General features: G+C 52.2%; 1 protein-coding gene across 1 annotated transcript in view; it reads left to right on the plus strand.

The window, feature by feature from the left end:
- Positions 1 to 24573, plus strand: part of LOC115125074 (gamma-aminobutyric acid receptor subunit alpha-4-like) — a 71051-nt gene extending 46478 nt beyond the window's left edge. Inside the window, 3 exon segments of the mRNA XM_065019094.1 lie at positions 16450 to 16514; positions 16516 to 16593; positions 24564 to 24573. Of these exon segments, the coding sequence (XP_064875166.1) occupies positions 16450 to 16514; positions 16516 to 16593; positions 24564 to 24573 (153 nt within the window).
- Positions 24574 to 24942: the final 369 nt, after the last annotated feature.

A 24942-nucleotide genomic window follows, 5' to 3' on the forward strand; every position in this document is an offset into this window, starting at 1 on the left:
CACTGAGGAAGTACAGTTCCCGCGCACAGTCAAAACTGTTCGCTGCTCTGGCCCCCAATGGTGGAACAAACTCCCTCACGACGCCAGGACAGCGGAGTCAATCACCACCTTCCGGAGACACCTGAAACCCACCTCTTTCAGGAATACCTAGGATAGGATAAAGTAATCCTTCTCACCCCCCTTGAAAGATTTAGATGCACTATTGTAAAGTGGCTGTTCCACTGGATGTCTTAAGGTGAACGCACCAATTTGTAAGTCGCTCTGGATAAGAGCGTCTGCTAAATGACTTAAATGTAAATGTAAATGACTCCCCATTCAACTACAGAACACCATCACTAAGACTGACTATCTCCCCGTTCAACTACAGAACACCATCACTAAGACTCCCCATTCAACTACAGAACACCACACATTAAATTGTTATGTACACAGATGTCATGCTCTCATGTCTTTGTGGACGTAGCTAGCTAGCTATATGCTATATTCTATATGCTATATTCTATATGTTATATGTTATATGCTATATTCTACATGCTATATGCTATATGCTATATTCTATATGCTACATGCTATATTTTATATGCTATACTCTATATGCCATATGCTATATGCTAATCCAGTAAGATACTATGTATGGAAGGCTGGCGTCCTGCGAGAGTTTGCTCACGTCTCAGTAGTGTCAGGCTCATGGTTAGATGTTTCTAATGGGTGTGAAAATAAATAGAGCACAACTAGGCGCTCAGAGCTGAAGGCTTGCATCCCAAATTATACCCTCTTCCCTATGGGTCCTCCAATACCCCTCTACATCCACCCCTAACCCTCCTCTACATCCACCCCTAACCATCCTCTACATCCACCCCTAACCCTCCTCTACATCCACCCCTAACCCTCCTCTACATCCACCCCTAACCCTCCTCTACATCCACCCCTAACCCTCCTCTACATCCACCCCTAACCATCCTCTACATCCACCCCTAACCCTCCTCTACATCCACCCCTAACCCTCCTCTACATCCACCCCTAACCCTCCTCTACGTCCACCCTAACCTCCTCTACTCCACCCTAACCTCCTCTACATCCACCCCAAACCCTCCTCACGTTCACCCCAACCATCCGCTACGTCCACCCCAACTCTCCTCTTCATCCACCCCTAACCTTATACCCCAACCCTCCTCTACATCCCCTAACCCTCCTCTACATCCACCCCTAACCCTCCTCTACATCCACCCCAACCCTCTTCTACGTTCACCCTAACCCTCCTCTACATCCACCCCTAACCCTCCTCTACATCCACCCCAACTCTCCTCTACATCCACCCCTAACCCTCCTCTACGTCCACCCCAACTCTCCTCTTCATCCACCCCTAACCTTATACCCCAACAGTCCTCTACATCTACCCCTAACCCTCCTCTACATCCACCCCTAACCCTCCTCTACATCCACCCCCTAACCGTCCTCTACATCTACCCCTAACGCTCCTCTACATCCACCCCAACCCTCTTCTACGTTCACCCCAACCATCTTCTACGTCCACCCCAACTCTCCTCTTCATCCACCCCTAACCTTATACCCCAAACCTCCTCTACATCCACCCCTAACCCTCCTCTACATCCACCCCAACCCTCTTCTACGTTCACCCCACCATCCTCTACGTCCACCCCAACTCTCCTCTTCATCCACCCCAAACCTCCTCTACATCCACCCCTAACCCTCTACCCCAACCCTCCTCTTCGTCCACCACTAACCCCCCAACCCTCCCTACGTCCACCCCTAACCCAACCCTCCTCTTCGACCACCCCTAACCCTCTACCCCAACCCTCCTCTTCCTACACCCTTTACCCTCCAACCCTCCTCTTTGTCCATCCCAACACTCTACCCCAACCCTCCTCTTCGTCCACCCTTAACCCCGAACCCTCCTCTTCCGCCCCTAACCCCCCAACCCTCCTCTATGTCCACCCCTAACCCTACAACCATCCTCTTCGTCCACCCCTAACCCCCAACCCTCCTCTACGTCCACCCCTAACCCCAACCCTCCTCTTTGTCCACCCCTAACCCCAACCCTCTACGTCCACCCTAACCTCTACCCCAACCCTCCTCTTCGTCCACCCCTAAACCCCCAACCCTCCTCTACATCCACCCCTAACCCCCAACCATCCTCTTCGTCCACCCCTAACCCCCAACCCTTTTCTACGTCCACCCCTAACCCTCCTCTACATCCACCCCTAACCCTCCTCTACATCCACCCCTAACCCTCCTCTACATCCACCCTAACCCTCCTCTACGTCACCCCTAACCCTCCTCTATGTCCCCCTAACCCCTCAACCTTCCTCTACGTCCCCTAACCTCTACCCCAACCCTCCTCTTTGTCCACCCCTAACCCTCTACACCAACCCTCCTCTACATCCACCCAAAACCTCTTCTACGTTCACCCCAACCATCCTCTACGTCCACCCCAACTCTCCTCTTCATCCACCCCTAACCTTATACCCCAAACCTCCTCTACATCCACCCCAACCCTCTTCTACGTTCACCCCCACCATCCTCTACGTCCACCCCAACTCTCCTCTTCATCCACCCCAAACCTCCTCTACATCCACCCCTAACCCTCCTCTACATCCATCCCAACCCTCCTCCGTCCACCCCAACTCTCCTCTTCATCCACCCCTAACCTTATAGCCCAACCCTCCTCTACATCCACCCCAACTCTCCTCTTCATCCACCACAACCCTCTACCCCAACCCTCCTTTACGTCCACCCTAACCCCTAACCTCCTCTACATCCACCCCTAACCCTCCTCTACATCCACCCCTAACCTCTCTACATCCACCCCAACCATCCTCTATGTCCACCCCTAACCCTCCTCTACATCCACCCCTAACCCTCCTCTACATCCACCCCTAACCCTCATCTACACCCTAACCCTCCTCTTACATCCACCCCTAACCCTCTACCCCAACCCTGCTCTTTGTCCACCCCTAACCCTCCAACCCTCCTCTACGTCCACCCCTAACCCTCTACCCCAACCCTCCTCTTCGTCCACCCCTAACCCTCTGCACCAACCCTCCTCTTCATCCACCCCTAACCCCCAACCCTCCTTTACGTCCACCACCCTAACCCCCAACCCTCCTTTACGTCCACCCCTAACCCCTAACCCTCCTCTACATCCACCCCTAACCCTCTTCTACGTCCACCCCAACCATCCTCTACGTCCACCCTAACCTCCTCTACGTCCACCCCAACCCTCTTTTTCGTCCACCCCTAACCCCTAACCCTCCTCTACATCCACCCCTAACCTCTTCTACGTCCACCCCAACCATCCTCTACTCTACCCTAACCCTCCTCTACATCCACCCCTAACCCTCCTCTACATCCACCCCTAACCCTCATCTACATCCACCCCTAACCCTCCTCTACGTCCACCCCTAACCTTCTACCCCAACCCTCCTCTTTGTCCACCCCTAACCCTCTACCCCAACCCTCCTCTTCGTCCACCCCTAACCCTCTACCCCAACCCTGCTCTTTGTCGACCCCTAACCCTCCAACCCTCCTCTTTGTCCACCCCTAACCCTCTACCCCAACCCTCACTTACGTCCACCCCTAACCCTCTACACCAACCCTCCTCTTCGTCCACCCCTAACCCCTAACCCTCCTCTACATCCACCCCTAACCCTCCTCTACATCCACCCCTAACCCTCCTCTACATCCACCCCAACCATCCTCTATGTCCACCCCTAACCCTCCTCTACATCCACCCCTAACCCTCCTCCATCCACCCCTAACCCTCATCTACATCCACCCCTAACCCTCCTCTACATCCACCCCTAACCCTCCTCTACGTCCACCCCTAACCCTCCTCTTCGTCCACCCCTAACCCTCTACCCCAACCCTGCTCTTTGTCCACCCCTAACCCTCCAACCCTCCTCTACGTCCACCCCTAACCCTCTACCCCAACCCTCCTCTTCGTCCACCCCTAACCCTCTGCACCAACCCTCCTCTTCATCCACCCCTAACCCCCAACCCTCCTTTACGTCCACCCCTAACCCCCCAACCTCCTTTACGTCCACCCCTAACCCCTAACCCTCCTCTACATCCACCCCTAACCCTCTTCTACGTCCACCCCAACCATCCTCTACGTCCACCCCTAACCCCTAACCCTCCTCTACGTCCACCCCAACCCTCTTTTACGTCCACCCCTAACCCCTAACCCTCCTCTACATCCACCCCTAACCTCTTCTACGTCCACCCCAACCATCCTCTACGTCTACCCCTAACCCTCCTCTACATCCACCCCTAACCCTCCTCTACGTCCACCCCTAACCTCATCTACATCCACCCCTAACCCTCCTCTACGTCCACCCCTAACCTTCTACCCCAACCCTCCTCTTTGTCCACCCCTAACCCTCTACCCCAACCCTCCTCTTCGTCCACCCTAACCCTCTACCCCAACCCTGCTCTTTGTCGACCCCTAACCCTCCAACCCTCCTCTTTGTCCACCCCTAACCTCTACCCCAACCCTCACTTCGTCCACCCCTAACCCTCTACACCAACCCTCCTCTTCGTCCACCCCTAACCCTCTACCCCAACCCTCCTCTTTGTCCACCCCTAACCCTCCGACCCTCCTCTACGTCCACCCCTAACCCTCTACCCCAACCCTCCTCTTCGTCCACCCCTAACCCTCTACCCCAACCCTCCAAGTCCACCCTAACCCTCCAACCCTCCTCTACGTCCACCCCTAACCCTCTACCCCAACCCTCCTCTTCATCCACCCCTAACCCTCTACACCAACCCTCCTCTTCGTCCACCCCTAACCTCTACCCTGGGTCACCCCTAACCCTCTACCCCAACCATCCTCTACGTCCACCCTAACCCTCTACACCAACCTCCTCTTCGTCCACCCCTAACCCTCTACCCCAACCCTCCTCTTCATCCACCCCTAACCCTCTACACCAACCCTCCTCTTCGTCCACCCCTAACCCTCTACCCCAACCCTCCTCTTTGTCCACCCCTAACCCTCCGACCCTCCTACGTCCACCCTAACCCTCTACCCCAACCCTCGTCTTCGTCCACCCCTAACCCTCTACCCCAACCCTCCACTTCTCCAACCCTAACCCTCTACCCCAACCCTCCCTTCGTCCACCCTAACCCTCTACCCCAACCCTTCATCGTCCACCCCTAACCCTCTACCCCAACCATCCTCTACGTCCACCCCTAACCCCCCAACCATCCTCTTTGTCCACCCCTAATCCCCCAACCCTCCTCTACGTCCACCCCTAACCCCCAACCCTCCTCTACATCCACCCCTAACCCTCCTCTACGTCACCCTAACCCTCCTCTACGTCCACCCCTAACCCTCCTCTATGTCCCCCCTAACCCCTCAACCTTCCTCACGTCCCCTAACCCTCTACCCCAACCCTCCTCTTTGTCCACCCTAATCCTCTACACCAACCCTCCTCTACATCCACCCCAACCCTCTTCTACGTTCACCCCAACCATCCTCTACGTCCACCCCAACTCTCCTCTTCATCCACCCCTAACCTTATACCCCAAACCTCCTCTACATCCACCCCAACCCTCTTCTACGTTCACCCCCACCATCCTCTACGTCCACCCCAACTCTCCTCTTCATCCACCCCAAACCTCCTCTACATCCACCCTAACCCTCCTCTACATCCACCCCAACTCTCCTCTTCATCCACCACAACCCTCTACCCCAACCCTCCTTTACGTCCACCCCTAACCCTAACCCTCCTCTACATCCACCCCTAACCCTCCTCTACATCCACCCCTAACCCTCCTCTACATCCACCCCAACCACGTCCACCCCTAACCCTCCTCTACATCCACCCCTAACCCTCCTCTACATCCACCCTAACCCTCATCTACATCCACCCCTAACCCTCCTCTACATCCACCCTAACCCTCCTCTACGTCCACCCCTAACCCTCCTCTTCGTCCACCCTAACCCTCTATCCCAACCCTGCTCTTTGTCCACCCCTAACCTCCAACCCTCCTCTCACGTCCACCCCTAACCCTCTACCCCAACCCTCCTCTTCGTCCACCCCTAACCCTCTGCACCAACCCTCCTCTTCATCCACCCCTAACCCCCAACCCTCCTTTACGTCCACCCCTAACCCCCAACCCTCCTTTACGTCCACCCCTAACCCCTAACCCTCCTCTACATCCACCCCTAACCCTCTTCTCGTCCACCCCAACCATCCTCTACGTCCACCCCTAACCCCTAACCCTCCTCTACGTCCACCCCAACCCTCTTTACACTAACCCCTAACCCTCCTCTACATCCACCCCTAACCTCTTCTCGTCCACCCCAACCATCCTCTCGTCTACCCCTAACCCTCCTCTACATCCACCCTAACCCTCCTCTACGTCCACCCTAACCCTCATCTACATCCACCCTAACCCTCCTCTACGTCCACCCTAACCTTCTACCCCAACCCTCCTCTTTGTCCACCCCTAACCCTCTACCCCAACCCTCCTCTTCGTCCACCCCTAACCCTCTACCCCAACCCTCACGTCCACCCTAACCCTCTACACCAACCCTCCTCTTCGTCCACCCTAACCCTCTACCCCAACCCTCCTCTTTGTCCACCCTAACCCTCCGACCCTCCTCTACGTCCACCTAACCCTCTACCACAACCCTCCTCTTCGTCCACCCCTAACCCTCTACCCCAACCCTCCCGTCCACCCCTAACCCTCCAACCCTCCTCTCGTCCACCCTAACCCTCTACCCCAACCCTCCTCTTCATCCACCCTAACCCTCTACACCAACCCTCCTCTTCGTCACCCTAATCTACCCCAACCCTCCTCTTTGTCCACCCCTAACCCTCCGACCCTCCCTCTACGTCCACCCCTAACCCTCTACCCCAACCCTCGTCTTCGTCCACCCTAACCCTCCTCTACGTCCACCCTAACCTTCTACCCCAACCCTCCTCTTTGTCCACCCTAACCCTCTACCCCAACCTCCTCTTCGTCCACCCCTAACCCTCTACCCCAACCCTCACTTCGTCCACCCTAACCCTCTACACCAACCCTCCTCTTCGTCCACCCCTAACCCTCTACCCCAACCCTCCTCTTTGTCCACCCCTAACCCTCCGACCCTCCTCCGTCCACCCCTAACCCTCTACCACAACCCTCCTCTTCGTCCACCCTAACCCTCTACCCCAACCCTCCACTTAGTCCACCCCTAACCCTCCAACCCTCCTCTACGTCCACCCCTAACCCTCTACCCCAACCCTCCTCTTTGTCCACCCCTAACCCTCCGACCCTCCTCTACGTCCACCCCTAACCCTCTACCACAACCCTCCTCTTCGTCCACCCCTAACCCTCTACCCCAACCCTACTTCGTCCACCCTAACCCTCCAACCCTCCTCTACGTCCACCCTAACCCTCTACCCCAACCCTCCTCTTCATCCACCCCTAACCCTCTACACCAACCCTCCTCTTCGTCCACCCTAACCCTCTACCCCAACCCTCCTCTTTGTCCACCCCTAACCCTCCGACCCTCCTCTACGTCCACCCTAACCCTCTACCCCAACCCTCGTCTTCGTCCACCCTAACCCTCCTCTACGTCCACCCTAACCTTCTACCCCAACCCTCCTCTTTGTCCACCCCTAACCCTCTACCCCAACCCTCCTCTTCGTCCACCCTAACCCTCTACCCCAACCCTCACTTCGTCCACCCTAACCCTCTACACCAACCCTCCTCTTCGTCCACCCCTAACCCTCTACCCCAACCCTCCTCTTTGTCCACCCCTAACCCTCCGACCCTCCTCTACGTCCACCCCTAACCCTCTACCACAACCCTCCTCTTCGTCCACCCTAACCCTCTACCCCAACCCTCCACTTCGTCCACCCCTAACCCTCCAACCCTCCTCTACGTCCACCCCTAACCCTCTACCCCAACCCTCCTCTTCATCCACCCCTAACCCTCTACACCAACCCTCCTCTTCGTCCACCCCTAACCCTCTACCCCAACCCTCCTCTTTGTCCACCCCTAACCCTCCGACCCTCCTCTACGTCCACCCTAACCCTCTACCCCAACCCTCGTCTTCGTCCACCCTAACCCTCTACCCCAACCCTCCCTTCGTCCACCCCTAACCCTCTACCCCAACCCTCCACTTCGTCCACCCCTAACCCTCTACCCCAACCCTTCACTTCGTCCACCCTAACCCTACCCCAACCATCCTCTACGTCCACCCCTAACCCCCAACCATCCTCTTCATCCACCCCTAATCCCCAACCCTCTTCTACGTCCACCCCTAACCCCAACCCTCCTCTACATCTACCCCTAACCCTCCTCTCACGTCACCCCTAACCTCCTCTACGTCCACCCCTAACCCTCCTCTATGTCCCCCCTCCCCTCAACCTTCCTCTACGTCCCCTAACCCTCTACCCCAACCCTCCTCTTTGTCCACCCCTAATCCTCTACACCAACCCTCCTCTACATCCACCCCAACCCTCTTCTACGTTCACCCCAACCATCCTCTACGTCCACCCCAACTCTCCTCTTCATCCACCCTAACCTTATACCCCAAACCTCCTCTACATCCACCCCAACCCTCTTCCGTTCACCCCCACCATCCTCTACGTCCACCCCAACTCTCCTCTTCATCCACCCCAAACCTCCTCTACATCCACCCTAACCCTCATCTACATCCACCCCTAACCCTCCTCTACATCCACCCCTAACCCTCCTCTACGTCCACCCTAACCCTCCTCTTCGTCCACCCCTAACCCTCTACCCAACCCTGCTCTTTGTCCACCCCTAACCTCCAACCCTCCTCTCGTCCACCCCTAACCCTCTACCCCGACCCTCCTCTTCGTCCACCCTAACCCTCTGCACCAACCCCCTCTTCATCCACCCCTAACCCCCAACCCTCTACGTCCACCCCTAACCCCCCAACCCTCCTTTACGTCCACCCCTAACCCCTAACCCTCCTCTACATCCACCCTAACCCTCTTCTCGTCCACCCCAACCATCCTCTACGTCCACCCCTAACCCCTAACCCTCTCTCGTCCACCCCAACCCTCTTTTACGTCACCCCTAACCCCTAACCCTCCTCTACATCCACCCCTAACCCTCTTCTACGTCCACCCCAACCATCCTCTACTCACCCCTAACCCTCTCACATCCACCCCCCTCACCCCTAACCCTCATCTACATCCACCCTAACCCTCCTCTACGTCCACCCCTAACCTTCTACCCCAACCCTCCTCTTTGTCCACCCCTAACCCTCTACCCCAACCCTCCTCTCGTCCACCCCTAACCCTCTACCCCAACCCCCAACCCCTAACCCTCCAACCCTCCTCTTTGTCCACCCCTAACCCTCTACCCCAACCCTCCTTCGTCCACCCCTAACCCTCTACACCAACCCTCCTCTTCGTCACCCCTAACCCTCTACCCCAACCCTCCTCTTTGTCCACCCTAACCCTCCGACCCTCCTCTACGTCCACCCCTAACCCTCTACCCCAACCCTCCTCTTCGTCCACCCCTAACCCTCTACCCCAACCCTCCACTTCGTCCACCCCTAACCCTCCAACCCTCCTCTACGTCCACCCCTAACCCTCTACCCCAACCCTCCTCTTCATCCACCCCTAACCCTCACACCAACCCTCCTCTTCGTCCACCCCTAACCCTCTACCCCAACCCTCCTCTTTGTCCACCCCTAACCCTCCGACCCTCCTCTACGTCCACCCTAACCCTCTACCCCAACCCTCGTCTTCGTCCACCCTAACCCTCTACCCCAACCCTCCTCTACATCCACCCCTAACCCTCTACCCCAACCCTCCCTTCGTCCACCCCTAACCCTCTACCCCAACCCTTCACTTCGTCCACCCCTAACCCTCTACCCCAACCATCCTCTCGTCCACCCCTAACCCCCCAACCATCCTCTTCGTCCACCCCTAATCCCCAACCCTCCTCTACGTCCACCCCTAACCCCCAACCCTCCTCTACATCACCCCTAACCCTCCTCTCGTCACCCTAACCCTCCTCTACGTCCACCCCTAACCCTCCTCTATGTCCCCCTAACCCCTCAACCTTCCTCTACGTCCCCTAACCCTCTACCCCAACCCTCCTCTTTGTCCACCCTAATCCTCTACACCAACCCTCCTCTACATCCACCCCAACCCTCTTCTACGTTCACCCCAACCATCCTCTACGTCCACCCCAACTCTCCTCTTCATCCACCCCTAACCTTATACCCCAAACCTCCTCTACATCCACCCCAACCCTCTTCTACGTTCACCCCCACCATCCTCTACGTCCACCCCAACTCTCCTCTTCATCCACCCCAAACCCCCTCTACATCCACCCAACCCTCCTCTACATCCACCCCAACTCTCCTCTTCATCCACCCAACCCTCTACCCCAACCCTCCTTTACGTCCACCCCTAACCCCTAACCCTCCTCTACATCCACCCCTAACCCTCCTCTACATCCACCCCTAACCCTCCTCTACATCCACCCCAACCATCCTCTACGTCCACCCCTAACCCTCCTCTACATCCACCCCTAACCCTCCTCTACATCCACCCCTAACCTCATCTACATCCACCCTAACCCTCCTCTACATCCACCCCTAACCCTCCTCTACGTCCACCCCTAACCCTCCTCTTCGTCCACCCTAACCCTCTACCCCAACCCTGCTCTTTGTCCACCCCTAACCATCCAACCCTCCTCTACGTCCACGCCTAACCCTCTACCCCAACCCTCCTCTTCGTCACCCCTAACCCTCTGCACCAACCCTCCTCTTCATCCACCCCTAACTCCTTTACGTCCACCCCCAACCCTCCTTTACGTCCACCCTAACCCCTAACCCTCCTCTACATCCACCCCTAACCCTCTTCTACGTCCACCCCAACCATCCTCTACGTCCCCTAACCCCCAACCCTCCTCTTCGTCCACCCCTAACCATCTACCCCAACCCTGCTCTTTGTCACCCCTAACCCTCCAACCCTCCTCTTTGTCCACCCTAACCCTCTACCCCAACCCTCACGCCGCCCACCCCTAACCCTCTACACCAACCCTCCTCTTCGTCCACCCCTAACCCTCTACCCCAACCCTCCTCTTTGTCCACCCCTAACCCTCCGACCCCTCCTCTACGTCCACCCCTAACCCTCTACCCCAACCCTCCTCTTCGTCCACCCCTAACCCTCTACCCCAACCCTCCTCTTCGTCCACCCCTAACCCTCCAACCCTCCTCTTTGTCCACCCCTAACCCTCTACCCCAACCTCACTTCGTCCACCCCTAACCCTCTACACCAACCCTCCTCTTCGTCCACCCCTAACCCTCTACCCCAACCCTCCTCTTTGTCCACCCCTAACCCTCCGACCCTCCTCTACGTCCACCCCTAACCCTCTACCCCAACCCTCCTCTTCGTCCACCCTAACCTCTACTTCGTCCACCCTAACCCTCCTCTACATCCACCCCTAACCCTCTACCCCAACCCTCCTCTTCATCCACCCTAACCCTCTACACCAACCCTCCTCTTCGTCCACCCCTAACCCTCTACCCCAACCCTCCTCTTTGTCCACCCTAACCCTCCGACCCTCCTCTACGTCCACCCCTAACCCTCTACCCCAACCCTCCTCTTCGTCCACCCCTAACCCTCTACCCCAACCCTCCACTTCGTCCAACCCTAACCCTCTACCCCAACCCTCCACTTCGTCCACCCCTAACCCTCTACCCCAACCCTTCACTTCGTCCACCCCTAACCTCTACCCCAACCATCCTCTACGTCCACCCCTAACCCCCAACCATCCTCTTCGTCCACCCCTAATCCCCCAACCCTCCTCTACGTCCACCCTAACCCCCCAACCCTCCTCTACATCCACCCCTAACCCTCTCTACGTCACCCCTAACCCTCCTCTACGTCCACCCCTAACCCTCCTCTATGTCCCCCTAACCCCTCAACCTTCCTCTACGTCCCCCAACCCTCTTCTACGTTCACCCCCACCATCCCTACGTCCACCCCAACTCTCCTCTTCATCCACCCCAAACCTCCTCTACATCCCCCTAACCCTCCTCTACATCCACCCAAACTCTCCTCTTCATCCACCACAACCTCTACCCCAACCCTCCTTACGTCCACCCCTAACCCCTAACCCTCCTCTACATCCACCCCTAACCCTCCTCTACATCCACCCCTAACCCTCCTCTACATCCACCCCAACCATCCTCCGTCCACCCCTAACCCTCCTCTACATCCACCCCTAACCCTCCTCTACATCCACCCTAACCCTCCTCTACATCCACCCCTAACCCTCATCTACATCCACCCTAACCCTCCTCTACATCCACCCCTAACCCTCCTCTACGTCCACCCCTAACCCTCCTCTTCGTCCACCCCTAACCCTCTAACCCAACCCTGCTCTTTGTCCACCCCTAACCCTCCAACCCTCCTCTACGTCCACCCCTAACCCTCTACCCCAACCCTCCTCTTCGTCCACCCCTAACCCTCTGCACCAACCCTCCTCTTCATCCACCCCTAACCCCCCAACCCTCCTTTACGTCCACCCCTAACCCCCAACCCTCCTTTACGTCCACCCCTAACCCCTAACCCTCCTCTACATCCACCCCTAACCCTCTTCTACGTCCACCCCAACCATCCTCTATGTCCACCCCTAACCCCTAACCCTCCTCTACGTCCACCCCAACCCCTTTTACGTCCACCCCTAACCCCTAACCCTCCTCTACATCCACCCTAACCCTCTTCTCGTCCACCCCAACCATCCTCTACGTCTACCCCTAACCCTCCTCTACATCCACCCTAACCCTCCTCTACGTCCACCCTAACCCTCATCTACATCCACCCCTAACCCTCCTCTACGTCCACCCCTAACCTTCTACCCCAACCCTCCTCTTTGTCCACCCCTAACCCTCTACCCCAACCCTCCTCTTCGTCCACCCCTAACCCTCTACCCCAACCCTGCTCTTTGTCGACCCCTAACCCTCCAACCCTCCTCTTTGTCCACCCTAACCCTCTACCCCAACCCTCACTTCGTCCACCCCTAACCCTCTACGCCAACCCTCCTCTTCGTCCACCCCTAACCTCTACCCCAACCCTCCTCTTTGTCCACCCCTAACCCTCCGACCCTCCTCTACGTCCACCCTAACCCTCTACCCCAACCCTCCTCTTCGTCCACCCCTAACCCTCTACCCCAACCCTCCACTTCGTCCTCCCCTAACCCTCCAACCCTCCTCTACGTCCACCCCTAACCCTCTACCCCAACCCTCCTCTTCATCCACCCCTAACCCTCTACACCAACCCTCCTCTTCGTCCACCCCTAACCTCTACCCCAACCCTCGTCTTCGTCCACCCCTAACCCTCTACCCCAACCCTCCACTTCGTCCACCCCTAACCCTCTACCCCAACCCTCCACTTCGTCCACCCCTAACCCTCTACCCCAACCCTTCACTTCGTCCACCCCTAACCCTCTACCCCAACCATCCTCTACGTCCACCCCTAACCCCCAACCATCCTCTTCGTCCACCCCTAACCCCCCAACCATCCTCTTCGTCCACCCTAATCCCCCAACCCTCCTCTACGTCCACCCCTAACCCCCAACCCTCCTCTACGTCCACCCGTAACCCTCCTCTACATCCACCCCTAACCCTCTACCCCAACCCTCCTCTTCGTCCACCCCTAACCCCCAACCCTCCTCTACGTCCACCCCTAACCCAACCCTCCTCTTTGTCCATCCCAACACTCTACCCCAACCCTCCTCTTCGTCCACCCTTAACCCCCAAACCCTCCTCTACGTCCACCCCTAACCCCCAACCCTCCTCTATGTCCACCCCTAACCCTCCAACCATCCTCTTCGTCCACCCCTAACCCCAACCCTCCTCTACGTCCACCCCTAACCCCCAACCCTCCTCTTTGTCCACCCCTAACCCCCAACCCTCTACGTCCACCCCTAACCCTCTACCCCAACCCTCCTCTTCGTCCACCCATAAACCCCCCAACCCTCCTCTACATCCACCCCTAACCCCCAACCCTCCTCTACGTCCACCCCTAACCCTCTACCCCAACCCTCCTCTTCGTCCACCCCTAAACCCCCCAACCCTCCTCTATGTCCACCCCTAACCCTCTTCCCCAAATATTCTCTTCGTCCACCCCTAACCCTCTTCCCCAACTATCCTCTTTGTCCACCCCTAACCCTCTTCCCCAACCCTCCTCTACGTCCACCCCTAACCCTCTACCCCAACCCTCCTCTTCGTCCACCCCTAACCCCCCAACCCTTCTCTATGTCCACCCTTAAACCTCCACCCTCCTCTTCGTCCACAACTAACCCTCTACCCCAACCCTCCTCTTCGTCCACCCCTAACCCTCTGCACCAACCCTCCTCTTCATCCACCCCTAACCCCCAACCCTCCTTTACGTCCACCCCTAACCCCCCAACCCTCCTTTACGTCCACCCCTAACCCCTAACCCTCCTCTACATCCACCCCTAACCCTCTTCTACGTCCACCCCAACCATCCTCTATGTCCACCCCTAACCCCTAACCCTCCTCTACGTCCACCCCAACCCTCTTTTACGTCCACCCTAACCCTAACCCTCCTCTACATCCACCCCTAACCCTCTTCTACGTCCACCCCAACCATCCTCTACGTCTACCCCTAACCCTCCTCTACATCCACCCCTAACCCTCCTCTACGTCCACCCCTAACCCTCATCTACATCCACCCCTAACCCTCCTCTACGTCCACCCCTAACCTTCTACCCCAACCCTCCTCTTTGTCCACCCCTAACCCTCTACCCCAACCCTCCTCTTCGTCCACCCCAAACCCTCTACCCCAACCCTGCTCTTTGTCGACCCCTAACCCTCCAACCCTCCTCTTTGTCCACCCCTAACCCTCTACCCCAACCCTCACTTCGTCCACCCCTAACCCTCTACGCCAACCCTCCTCTTCGTCCACCCCTAACCCTCTACCCCAACCCTCCTCTTTGTCCACCCCTAACCCTCCGACCCTCCTCTACGTCCACCCCTAACCCTCTACCCCAACCCCCCTCTTCGTCCACCCTAACCCTCTACCCCAACCCTCCACTTCGTCCTCCCCCTAACCCTCCAACCCTCCTCTACGTCCACCCCTAACCCTCTACCCCAACCCTCCTCTTCATCCACCCTAACCCTCTACACCAACCCTCCTCTTCGTCCACCCCTAACCCTCTACCCCAACCCTCGTCTTCGTCCACCCCTAACCCTCTACCCCAACCCTCCACTTCGTCCCCCCCTAACCCTCTACCCCAACCCTCCACTTCGTCCACCCCTAACCCTCTACCCCAACCCTTCACTTCGTCCACCCCTAACCCTCTACCCCAACCATCCTCTCGTCCACCCCTAACCCCCCAACCATCCTCTTCGTCCACCCCTAACCCCCAACCATCCTCTTCGTCCACCCCTAATCCCCCAACCCTCCTCTACGTCCACCCCTAACCCCCCAACCCTCCTCTACGTCCACCCGTAACCCTCCTCTACATCCACCCCTAACCCTCTACCCCAACCCTCCTCTTCGTCCACCCCTAACCCCCCAACCCTCCTCTACGTCCACCCTAACCCAACCCTCCTCTTTGTCCATCCCAACACTCTACCCCAACCCTCCTCTTCGTCCACCCTTAACCCCAAACCCTCCTCTACGTCCACCCCTAACCCCCCAACCATCCTCTTCGTCCACCCCTAACCCCCAACCCTCCTCTACGTCCACCCCTAACCCCCAACCCTCCTCTTTGTCCACCCCTAACCCCCAACCCTCTACGTCCACCCTAACCCTCTACCCCAACCCTCCTCTTCGTCCACCCATAAACCCCCAACCCTCCTCTACATCCACCCCTAACCCCCAACCCTCCTCTACGTCCACCCCTAACCCTCTACCCCAACCCTCCTCTTCGTCCACCCCTAAACCCCCAACCCTCCTCTATGTCCACCCCTAACACTCTTCCCCAAATATTCTCTTCGTCCACCCTAACCCTCTTCCCCAACTATCCTCTTTGTCCACCCCTAACCCTCTTCCCCAACCCTCCTCTACGTCCACCCCTAACCCTCTACCCCAACCCTCCTCTTCGTCCACCCCTAACCCCCAACCCTTCTCTATGTCCACCCTTAAACCTCCACCCCTCCTCTTCGTCCACAACTAACCCTCCAACCCTCCTCTACGTCCACCCCTAACCCTCTTCCCCAACCCTCCTCCTCTTCCACCCTAACCCTCTTCCCCAACCCTCCTCTTCGTCCACAACTAACCCACCAACCCTCCTCTACGTCTCACCCTAGCCTTCCACCTCTAACACTCCACCTGTCCTCTACATCCACCCCTAAACCTCCCTACCTCCACCATCACCCCTTTCCCCCCTGCCCCATCAGAGAGTGTGGGCCTGAAGAAGAGGTGTAACTCCATAGCCCAGAGTGAGCCAGTGCCCATCTTCCTGCTGCAGGGTTCAGCAGTGCCCCCCATCTCAGCGCCGGCTGGCACCAGCCCCATAGACCAGTACTCCCGCATCGTTCCCCCTGGCCTTCGCACTCTTCAATCTCTTCTACTGGATCATATACCTGGGCAAGGACACCATGGAACAGGCCAGGTATGTGTTAATAAACTATTCTGTTCTATTAGGACACCATGGAACAGGCCAGGTATGTGTTAATAAACTATTCTGTTCTATTAGGACACCATGGAACAGGCCAGGTATGTGTTAATAAATTATTCTGTTCTATTAGGACACCATGGAACAGGCCAGGTATGAGTTAATAAACTATTCTGTTCTATTAGGACACCATGGAACAGGCCAGGTATGGGTTAATAAACTCTATTCTGTTCTATTAGGACAGCATGGAACAGGCCAGGTATGAGTTAATAAATTATTCTGTTCTATTAGGACACCATGGAACAGGCCAGGTATGAGTTAATAAATTATTCTGTTCTATTAGGACACCATGGAACAGGCCAGGTATGGGTTAATAAACTCTATTCTGTTCTATTAGGACACCATGGAACAGGCCAGGTATGAGTTAATAAATTATTCTGTTCTATTAGGACACCATAGAACAGGCCAGGTATGAGTTAATAAATTATTCTGTTCTATTAGGACACCATGGAACAGGCCAGGTATGAGTTAATAAACTATTCTGTTCTATTAGGACACCATGGAACAGGCCAGGTATGGGTTAATAAACTCTATTCTGTTATATTAGGACACCATGGAACAGGCCAGGTATGAGTTAATAAACTCTATTCTGTTCTATTAGGACAGCATGGAACAGGCCAGGTATGAGTTAATAAACTATTCTGTTCTATTAGGACAGCATGGAACAGGCCAGGTATGGGTTAATAAACTCTATTCTGTTCTATTATGACACCAAGGAACAGGCCAGGTATGAGTTAATAACCCACTACAGCACAGCGAACCAAGAGAATAGCTCTTGGTAATCGGAACCGGATCATAAGGATCATGAGCCACTCATCATTGGCCAGTAAATCTTTCTGGTCTCTGAAAATTCGCGCTCTCCGAATTTTTCCATTCGCCAACATTCTTCCAACTGTGTAAAAGCAGCCATTGTGCGTCATTACGCATTGTAATTTCATGCCTTTCAATACCCACCCATTTGATCGTCAAAGCTACCCAATTGCGTAACACCTTCAGGTGTGATAATTACCCTGATTATAACTGACAATGACAGAGGGACATTATGACGTTGACAGTTCTGCGCAACGAACATGTGATTAAAAAAAATATATGAAACTCTGCCTTCGTATCTGCCCGACTGAGGCGTCGAAAACCGCATCAGTTTAAACGTCATTTGTCCCACTGTTCACATTTTTTTATTAGAATACATTTCACGATATGCAAGTATTGTTTAATAACTAGATCCAATTAAATATGATTCCCAATTAAACTGTACAACATATTTGAGAGGTTCTTTTGCAAAAACATATATCAGTTTGTATTTATTATCCTAAATCATTTTTTTTTTGTGTGTACTCCAAGGAACTCTTTATATATAATATGTTAGAGGTAATATTTCAATGTATTTTACACAATGGTATCAGTTTCAAAGCGTTTCTCAAGTTTCAGCCATCAAGTTGCAGTTTCTAAATATTAGGTCCTGATATTAAACAATAACACTGGTGACAAGGTCCTGATATTAAACAATAACCCTTGTGACAAGGTCCTGATATTAAACAATAACCCTTGTGACAAGGTCCTGATATTAAACAATAACACCGGTGACAAGGTCCTGATATTAAACAATAACACCGGTGACAAGGTCCTGATATTAAACAATAACACTGGTGACAAGGTCCTGATATTAAACAATAACACCGGTGACAAGGTCCTCATATTAAACAATAACCCTGGTGACAAGGTCCTGATATTAAACAATAACACTGGTGACAAGGTCCTGATATTAAACAATAACCCTGGTGACAAGGTCCTGATATTAAACAATAACCCTTGTGACAAGGTCCTGATATTAAACAATAACCCTTGTGACAAGGTCCTGATATTAAACAATAACACCGGTGACAAGGTCCTAACATTCACCAGGGCCCATAGGGTAGTGCATTACTTTTGACCAGGGCCCATAGGGGGCCATTTTGAACACACAGTATCAGCTGCATATTTGACCATTCTAAATCTGTATCAACAACACAACACAGACCCACTGAATGTTACTGCTCTCAATTACTACCCACTCTTTTTGTCAGACTTTTATCCAGACTGTAAAGACATGAATAATGTCTGATGCTGGAACAGCCCCATGAGTTGTAGACACAAAAGGGGAAGGGGGTCGCTAGCTGGAGGATGTTAGATGGTTCTGTTGTCATCTAACACTAGAGACAGAGAGAGAGGGGGAGGGAGAGAGAGACAGAAAGGGGGGAGAGAGACGGAGAGAGATGGGGGAAGGAGGGGGAGAGAGACAGAGGGAGAGGGGGAAGGAGAGGGAGAGAGAGAGGAGGGGAAGGAGGGGGAGAGAGATGGAGAGGGGGAAGGAGAGGGAGAGAGAGAGGAGGGGAAGGAGGGAGTGACAGAGAGGGAGAGAGAGAGAGAAGGAGAGGGGGAGAGGAGGGGAAGGAGGGGGAGAGAGACAGAGGGAGAGGGGGAAGGAGAGGGAGAGAGAGAGGAGGGGAAGGAGGGGGAGAGATGGAGAGGGGGAAGGAGAGGGAGAGAGAGAGGAGGGGAAGGAGGGAGTGACAGAGAGGGAGAGAGAGAAGGAGAGGGGAGAGGAGGGGAAGGAGGGAGGGAGAGACAGAGGGAGAGGGGGAAGGAGAGGGAGAGAGAGAAGATGGGAAGGAGGGAGAGACAGAGAGGGAGAGGGGGAAGGAGAGGGAGAGAGAGAGGAGGGGAAGGAGGGAGAGACAGATAGGGAGAGAGAGAAGGAGAGGGAGAAAGAGAGGAGGGGAAGGAGGGAGAGACAGAGAGGGGAGAGGGGGAGAGGGGGAAGGAGAGGGAGAGACAGAGAGACAGAGAGGGAGAGGGGGAAGGCGAGGAGAGGGGGAAGGAGAGGGAGAGACAGAGAGGGAGAGGGGGAAGGAGAGGGAGAGACAGAGAGACAGAGAGGGAGAGTGGGAAGGAGAGGGAGAGAGAGAGAGGGAGAGGGGGAAGGAGAGGGAGAGACAGAGAGGGAGAGGGGGAAGGAGAGGGAGAGACAGAGGGAGAGGGGGAAGGAGAGGGAGAGACAGAGAGACAGAGAGGGAGAGTGGGAAGGAGAGGGAGAGAGAGAGAGAGAGACAGAGAGGGAGAGGGGGAAGGAGAGGGAGAGACAGAGAGGGATATGTGGGCTTTTCAGTTAGATTTATAGTAGAGTACAAGGCATAGAACATGAGCTCAATTAATTTGCAAAGAAATAATGTGCATCAAGGTTTACCCCAGTCAGTGTGTGTCTCAATGGCACACACACACATACATAGACACACACACATACATAGACACACACACATAGACACACACACATACATAGACACACATAGACACACATACATAGACACACATAGACACACACGTAGATTATACAGAGACACGAGGGTGAAAGACTACACACACAGAGAGAGAGAGAGAGAGAGAGGAGGGGAAGGAGGGAGAGACAGAGGGAGAGGGGGAAGGGGAGGGAGAGACAGAGGGAGAGGGGGAAGGAGAGGGACTTAAATAGTTCAACATGGTTTTAACTTCTGGCTGCTTCCCTGATGTCTGGAATCAGGGGCTCATCTCCCCTATCCACAAAAGTGGAGACAAATCAGACCCCAATAATTACAGGGGAATTTACGTCAACAGTAACTTGGGAAAGATTTTCTGTAGCATTTTGAATTCAAGAATTCAAACCTTTCTTCAAGAAAAAAATGTAATAAGTAAATGTCAAATTGGCTTTCTTCCTAACCATCGCACTACTGACCATATATACACCTTACACACACTAATTAATAAACACGTCCACCAAAAAAAAGAGGGCAAAATCTTTGCTTGCTTTATTGACTTTAAAAAAGCATTTGATTCGATTTGGCACGAAGGGCTATTCTACAAAATTCTACAAAGTGGGCTTGGTGGTAAGGTATATGACTTAATAAAATGTATGTACACAGAAAACAAGTGTGCAATAAAAATCAAAAACCAAAGAACAGAATTTTTTTCACAATGTCGAGGTGTGAGACAAGGCTGCAATTTGAGTCCAAATCTTTTCAACATTTATATCAATGAATTAGCAGACATGTTGGACCAATCTCCAGCCCCAGGACTCACACTATTTGACACAGAGGTGAAATACCTGCTATATGCTGATGACTTGGTACTTCTATCACCAACCAAAGAAGGTCTTCAACAAAACATTAATATTCTGGAGCAATATTACCATAATTGGGCCCTGGCAGTAAATTTCCAAAAAACTAAAATCATGATTTTCCAAAACAAAACGAGATGTCAGAAACACAAATGTAAATTCACCCTGAACAACACCTTCATTGAACAGACAAAAAATTACACCTACCTTGGTCTGACCATATCTGCATCGGGAAACTTTAATATGGCAGTGAATGCACTCAAAGAAAAAGCCCGCAGAGCAATGTATGCAATAAAAATGAAATTATTCAAAATCAACATCCCAATGAAAAATTTGGACTAAAATATTTGACAGTGTAATCCTACCAATAGCACTTTATGGAAGTGAGGTTTGGGGGCCACTCAATAAACTGGATTTTAAAATGTGGGACAAACATCCAATTGAAGCCCTACATGCAGAATTCTGTCGGAAAATCCTACAAGTCCAGAGAAATACACCAACTAATGCATGTAGGGCAGAATTGGGCCGTTTTCCAGTAATAATGAAAATACAGAAAAGATCATTAAAATTTTGGCTACATCTAAATTCAAGTCCAAATTCAAGTCTGCAATTTAAAGCACTTCAAGCCCAAGAGCTGAGCCCAGGAACGAGCCCTCTCAGTCAGCTGGTGTTGGACCTAACCAACCAAGCAGACACCAGCACTGCTTCAAAAGAAAGATTTCCAATAAACAAAATCATGAACCAATCAAAGGAATCATATTTACAATACTGGAAAAACGAAACAAAATCCCAAAGCCGACTAAATTGCTATCTGACCCTAAACAGAGATTATGAATTGGCTGATTATCTCTACTCTGTCAGAGATACGAAGCAGAGACAGATCCTTACCAAGTGCAGGCTGAGCGATCACTGATTGGCAATAGAAACCGGCAGACATAAAAAGACATGGCTACCCAAAGAGGAGCGTGTATGTGGTCACTGCATGACAGGGGAGGTAGAGACAGAGATGCACTTTCTCCTTTACTGTGATAAATATTCCTCACAAAGAGATACATTATTCACAGAAATGACTACATATATTCCACATTTTTACAAATTGAACCCAGAGGAAAAACTAAGAATACTCATGGGCGAAGGAGCAATGGCTCCTCTTGCAGCCAAATATGTATTTTCCTGCCATAGCCTGAGGGACACTGAATAATAACATCTGCATAGTAAGCAGTAACTTACTTATTATTACTATTATTGTTATTACTATAATTATTAATGTTTATCATTCCAAATATGGGTGGTAATGGTAGTGATAACAGTTTAGTGATGGTAGTAGTAGTCGTAGTAATGATGATTGTAGTTGTAGTACTGATATAAAGAAGAAGATGACCGTTATTTAGTTATAAGTTAGTTATAGTTTCATTTTCCATAATTTGATTTTATATTTATTACATTTCTACTATTGACTGTTACCATTTTATTGTTATTATTTTTGTATTTAATTTTGTATTATTATTTACTACCATTTTATATTATTATTTGCTATCATTTATAATTTTGTTACAATGTATATTGTAAACATTGTTGCTTTGGCAATATTGACACAATGTTTTTCATGCCAATAAAGCAGCTTGAATTTGAATTTGAATTTGAGAGAGCTGATGAAGAGACGAGAGAGAGAGACAGAAAGAGAGAGAGAGAGAGAGGAGAGAGCTGATGGAGAGAGAGAGAGAGAGAGAGAGAGAGAGAGAGAGAGAGAGAGAGAGAGAGAGAGAGAGAGAGAGAGAGAGAGAGACAGAGAGCTGGGTTACAGAGAGCTGGTAGTCCCATCCACCAAACTACCAGGTGTGAAACAGGGAAGGGACTCAGGGGGTAGGCTAATTTGGTATAAAGCAGACCTAACTCACTCCATTAAATTAATCAAAACAGGAACATTTTACATTTGGCTAGAAATTCAAAAGGAAATGATCTTAACAGAGAAAAATGTCCTCCTGTGTGCTACCTATATCCCCCCACTAGAATCCCCATACATGAAGACAGCTTCTCCATCCTTGAGGGGGAAATCAATCATTTCCAGGCCCAGGGACATGTACTAGTCTGTGGCGACCTAAATGCCAGAACCGGACAATAACCTGACACCCTCAGCACACAGGGGGACAAACACCTACCTGGAGGTGACAGCATTCCCTCCCACATATGCCCCCCTAGGCTCAACTATGACAACATACCCAAACACCTACCTGGAGGTGACAGCATTCCCTCCCATATATGCCCCCCTAGGCTCAACTATGACAACATAACCAACAAAAACGGGTCACAACTCCTGCAGCTCTGTCGCACGCTGGGTATGTACATAGTCAATGGTAGGCTTCGAGGGGACTCCTATGGTAGGTACACCTATAGCTCATCTCTTGGCAGTAGTACTGTAGACTACTTTATCACTGACCTCAACCCAGAGTCTCTCAGAGCGTTCACAGTCAGCCCACTGACACCCCTATCAGACCACAGCAAAATCACAGTCTACTTGAACAGAGCAATACTCAATCACGAGGCATCAAAGCCAAAGGAACTGAATAATATTAAGAAATGCTATAGATGGAAGGAAAGCAGTTTAGAAACCTACCAAAAAACAATTAGGCAACAACAAATTATATCCCTTCTAGACAATTTCCTGGGTAAAACGTTCCACTACAATAGTGAAGTTGTAAACTTGGTAGTAGAAAATTGTAAACAGTATATTTGACCTCTCAGCTTCCCTATCAAATCTAAAAATCTCAAATAGAAAACCGAAGAAAATTAACAACAATGACAAATGGTTTGATGAAGATTTCAAAAATTTAGAAAGAAATTGAGAAACCTGTGCAACCAAAAACATAGAGACCCGGAAAACCTGAGTCTACGCCTTCACTATGGTGAATCACTAAAACAATACAGAAATACACTACGGAAAAAGAAGGAACAGAACGTTAGAAATCAGCTCAATGTAATTGAAGAATCCACAGACTCTAACCACTTCTGGGAAAATTGGAAAACACTAAACAAACAACAACACGAAGAATTATCTATCCAAAATGGAGATGTATGGGTAAACCACTTCTCCAATCGTTTCGGGTCTCTATAACATGGAATAAAGAGCAAAAACATATACATGATAAAATACAAATCTAGAATCAACTATTAAAGACTACCAGAACACACATGAGGGTCTGCTATACAAATTGATGGAAAGTGGTGTTGGGGGTAAAACATACGACATTATAAAATCCATGTACACAAACAACAAGTGTGCGGTTAAAATTGGCAAAAAACACACATTTCTTTCCACAGGGCCGTGGTGTGAGACAGGGATGCAGCTTAAGCCCCACCCACTTCAACATATATATCAAAGAATTGGCGCGGGCACTAGAAAAGTCTGCAGCACCCGGCCTCACCCTACTAGAATCCGAAGTCAAATGTCTACTGTTTGTTGTTCCTGTCACAGAATGTTGATGCTTCTTCTGTTGAGAACGTTCTGCACTACAAGGACAGAGACAAGATGGTGGACCCTGCTATAGCTATTGGAGCTGATGTCTTCAACTCTTATTCTCTCTGTGTTTTCAAGAGTTTATTCAGAGGACAGAGGGCACAGTGTCTCTGACTTCGTACCTTTGTAGTATAGAGAGAGAGAGCATTACTGTAATTTACAGTATATCATTATCATGGAAAGATATCTACATCTTTACACTTTCTGTGTGTGTGTGTGTGTGATTTGCCCTGCTCTCATTCCTCATGTGTGTTTCTGTCCTTGCAGAGAGGATTGAGCCCTGTGCTCCAACTGATGTCATCTGCTGAGTTCTGTAGACACCTTGTTCATTCATCTGTCCTTCGCTCTACCAACAAGTACTCCACGTTCACATTACTTTCAATCCACACTGGAAATGAATACAAAAAAACAAACAAATGATTTTCCGACCTCATTTCTATTCTGTTCACACTTTGTTCTTCCCAGACCTGCTGAGATCAGTTGTTGAAGAGATGTCCTTGTCCTTGGCAGAGCGGTGCTTTAAACATGGATGCATTTGGTACTTCTGATTCTCCAGCATCCCTGAAGACACGCACACACACACACACACACACACACACACACACACACACACACACACGGAGAAACACACAAATCAAAAAGAAGT

This window comes from Oncorhynchus nerka, linkage group LG6, assembly GCF_034236695.1.
Source record: "Oncorhynchus nerka isolate Pitt River linkage group LG6, Oner_Uvic_2.0, whole genome shotgun sequence".
Lineage (NCBI taxonomy): Eukaryota > Metazoa > Chordata > Actinopteri > Salmoniformes > Salmonidae > Oncorhynchus > Oncorhynchus nerka.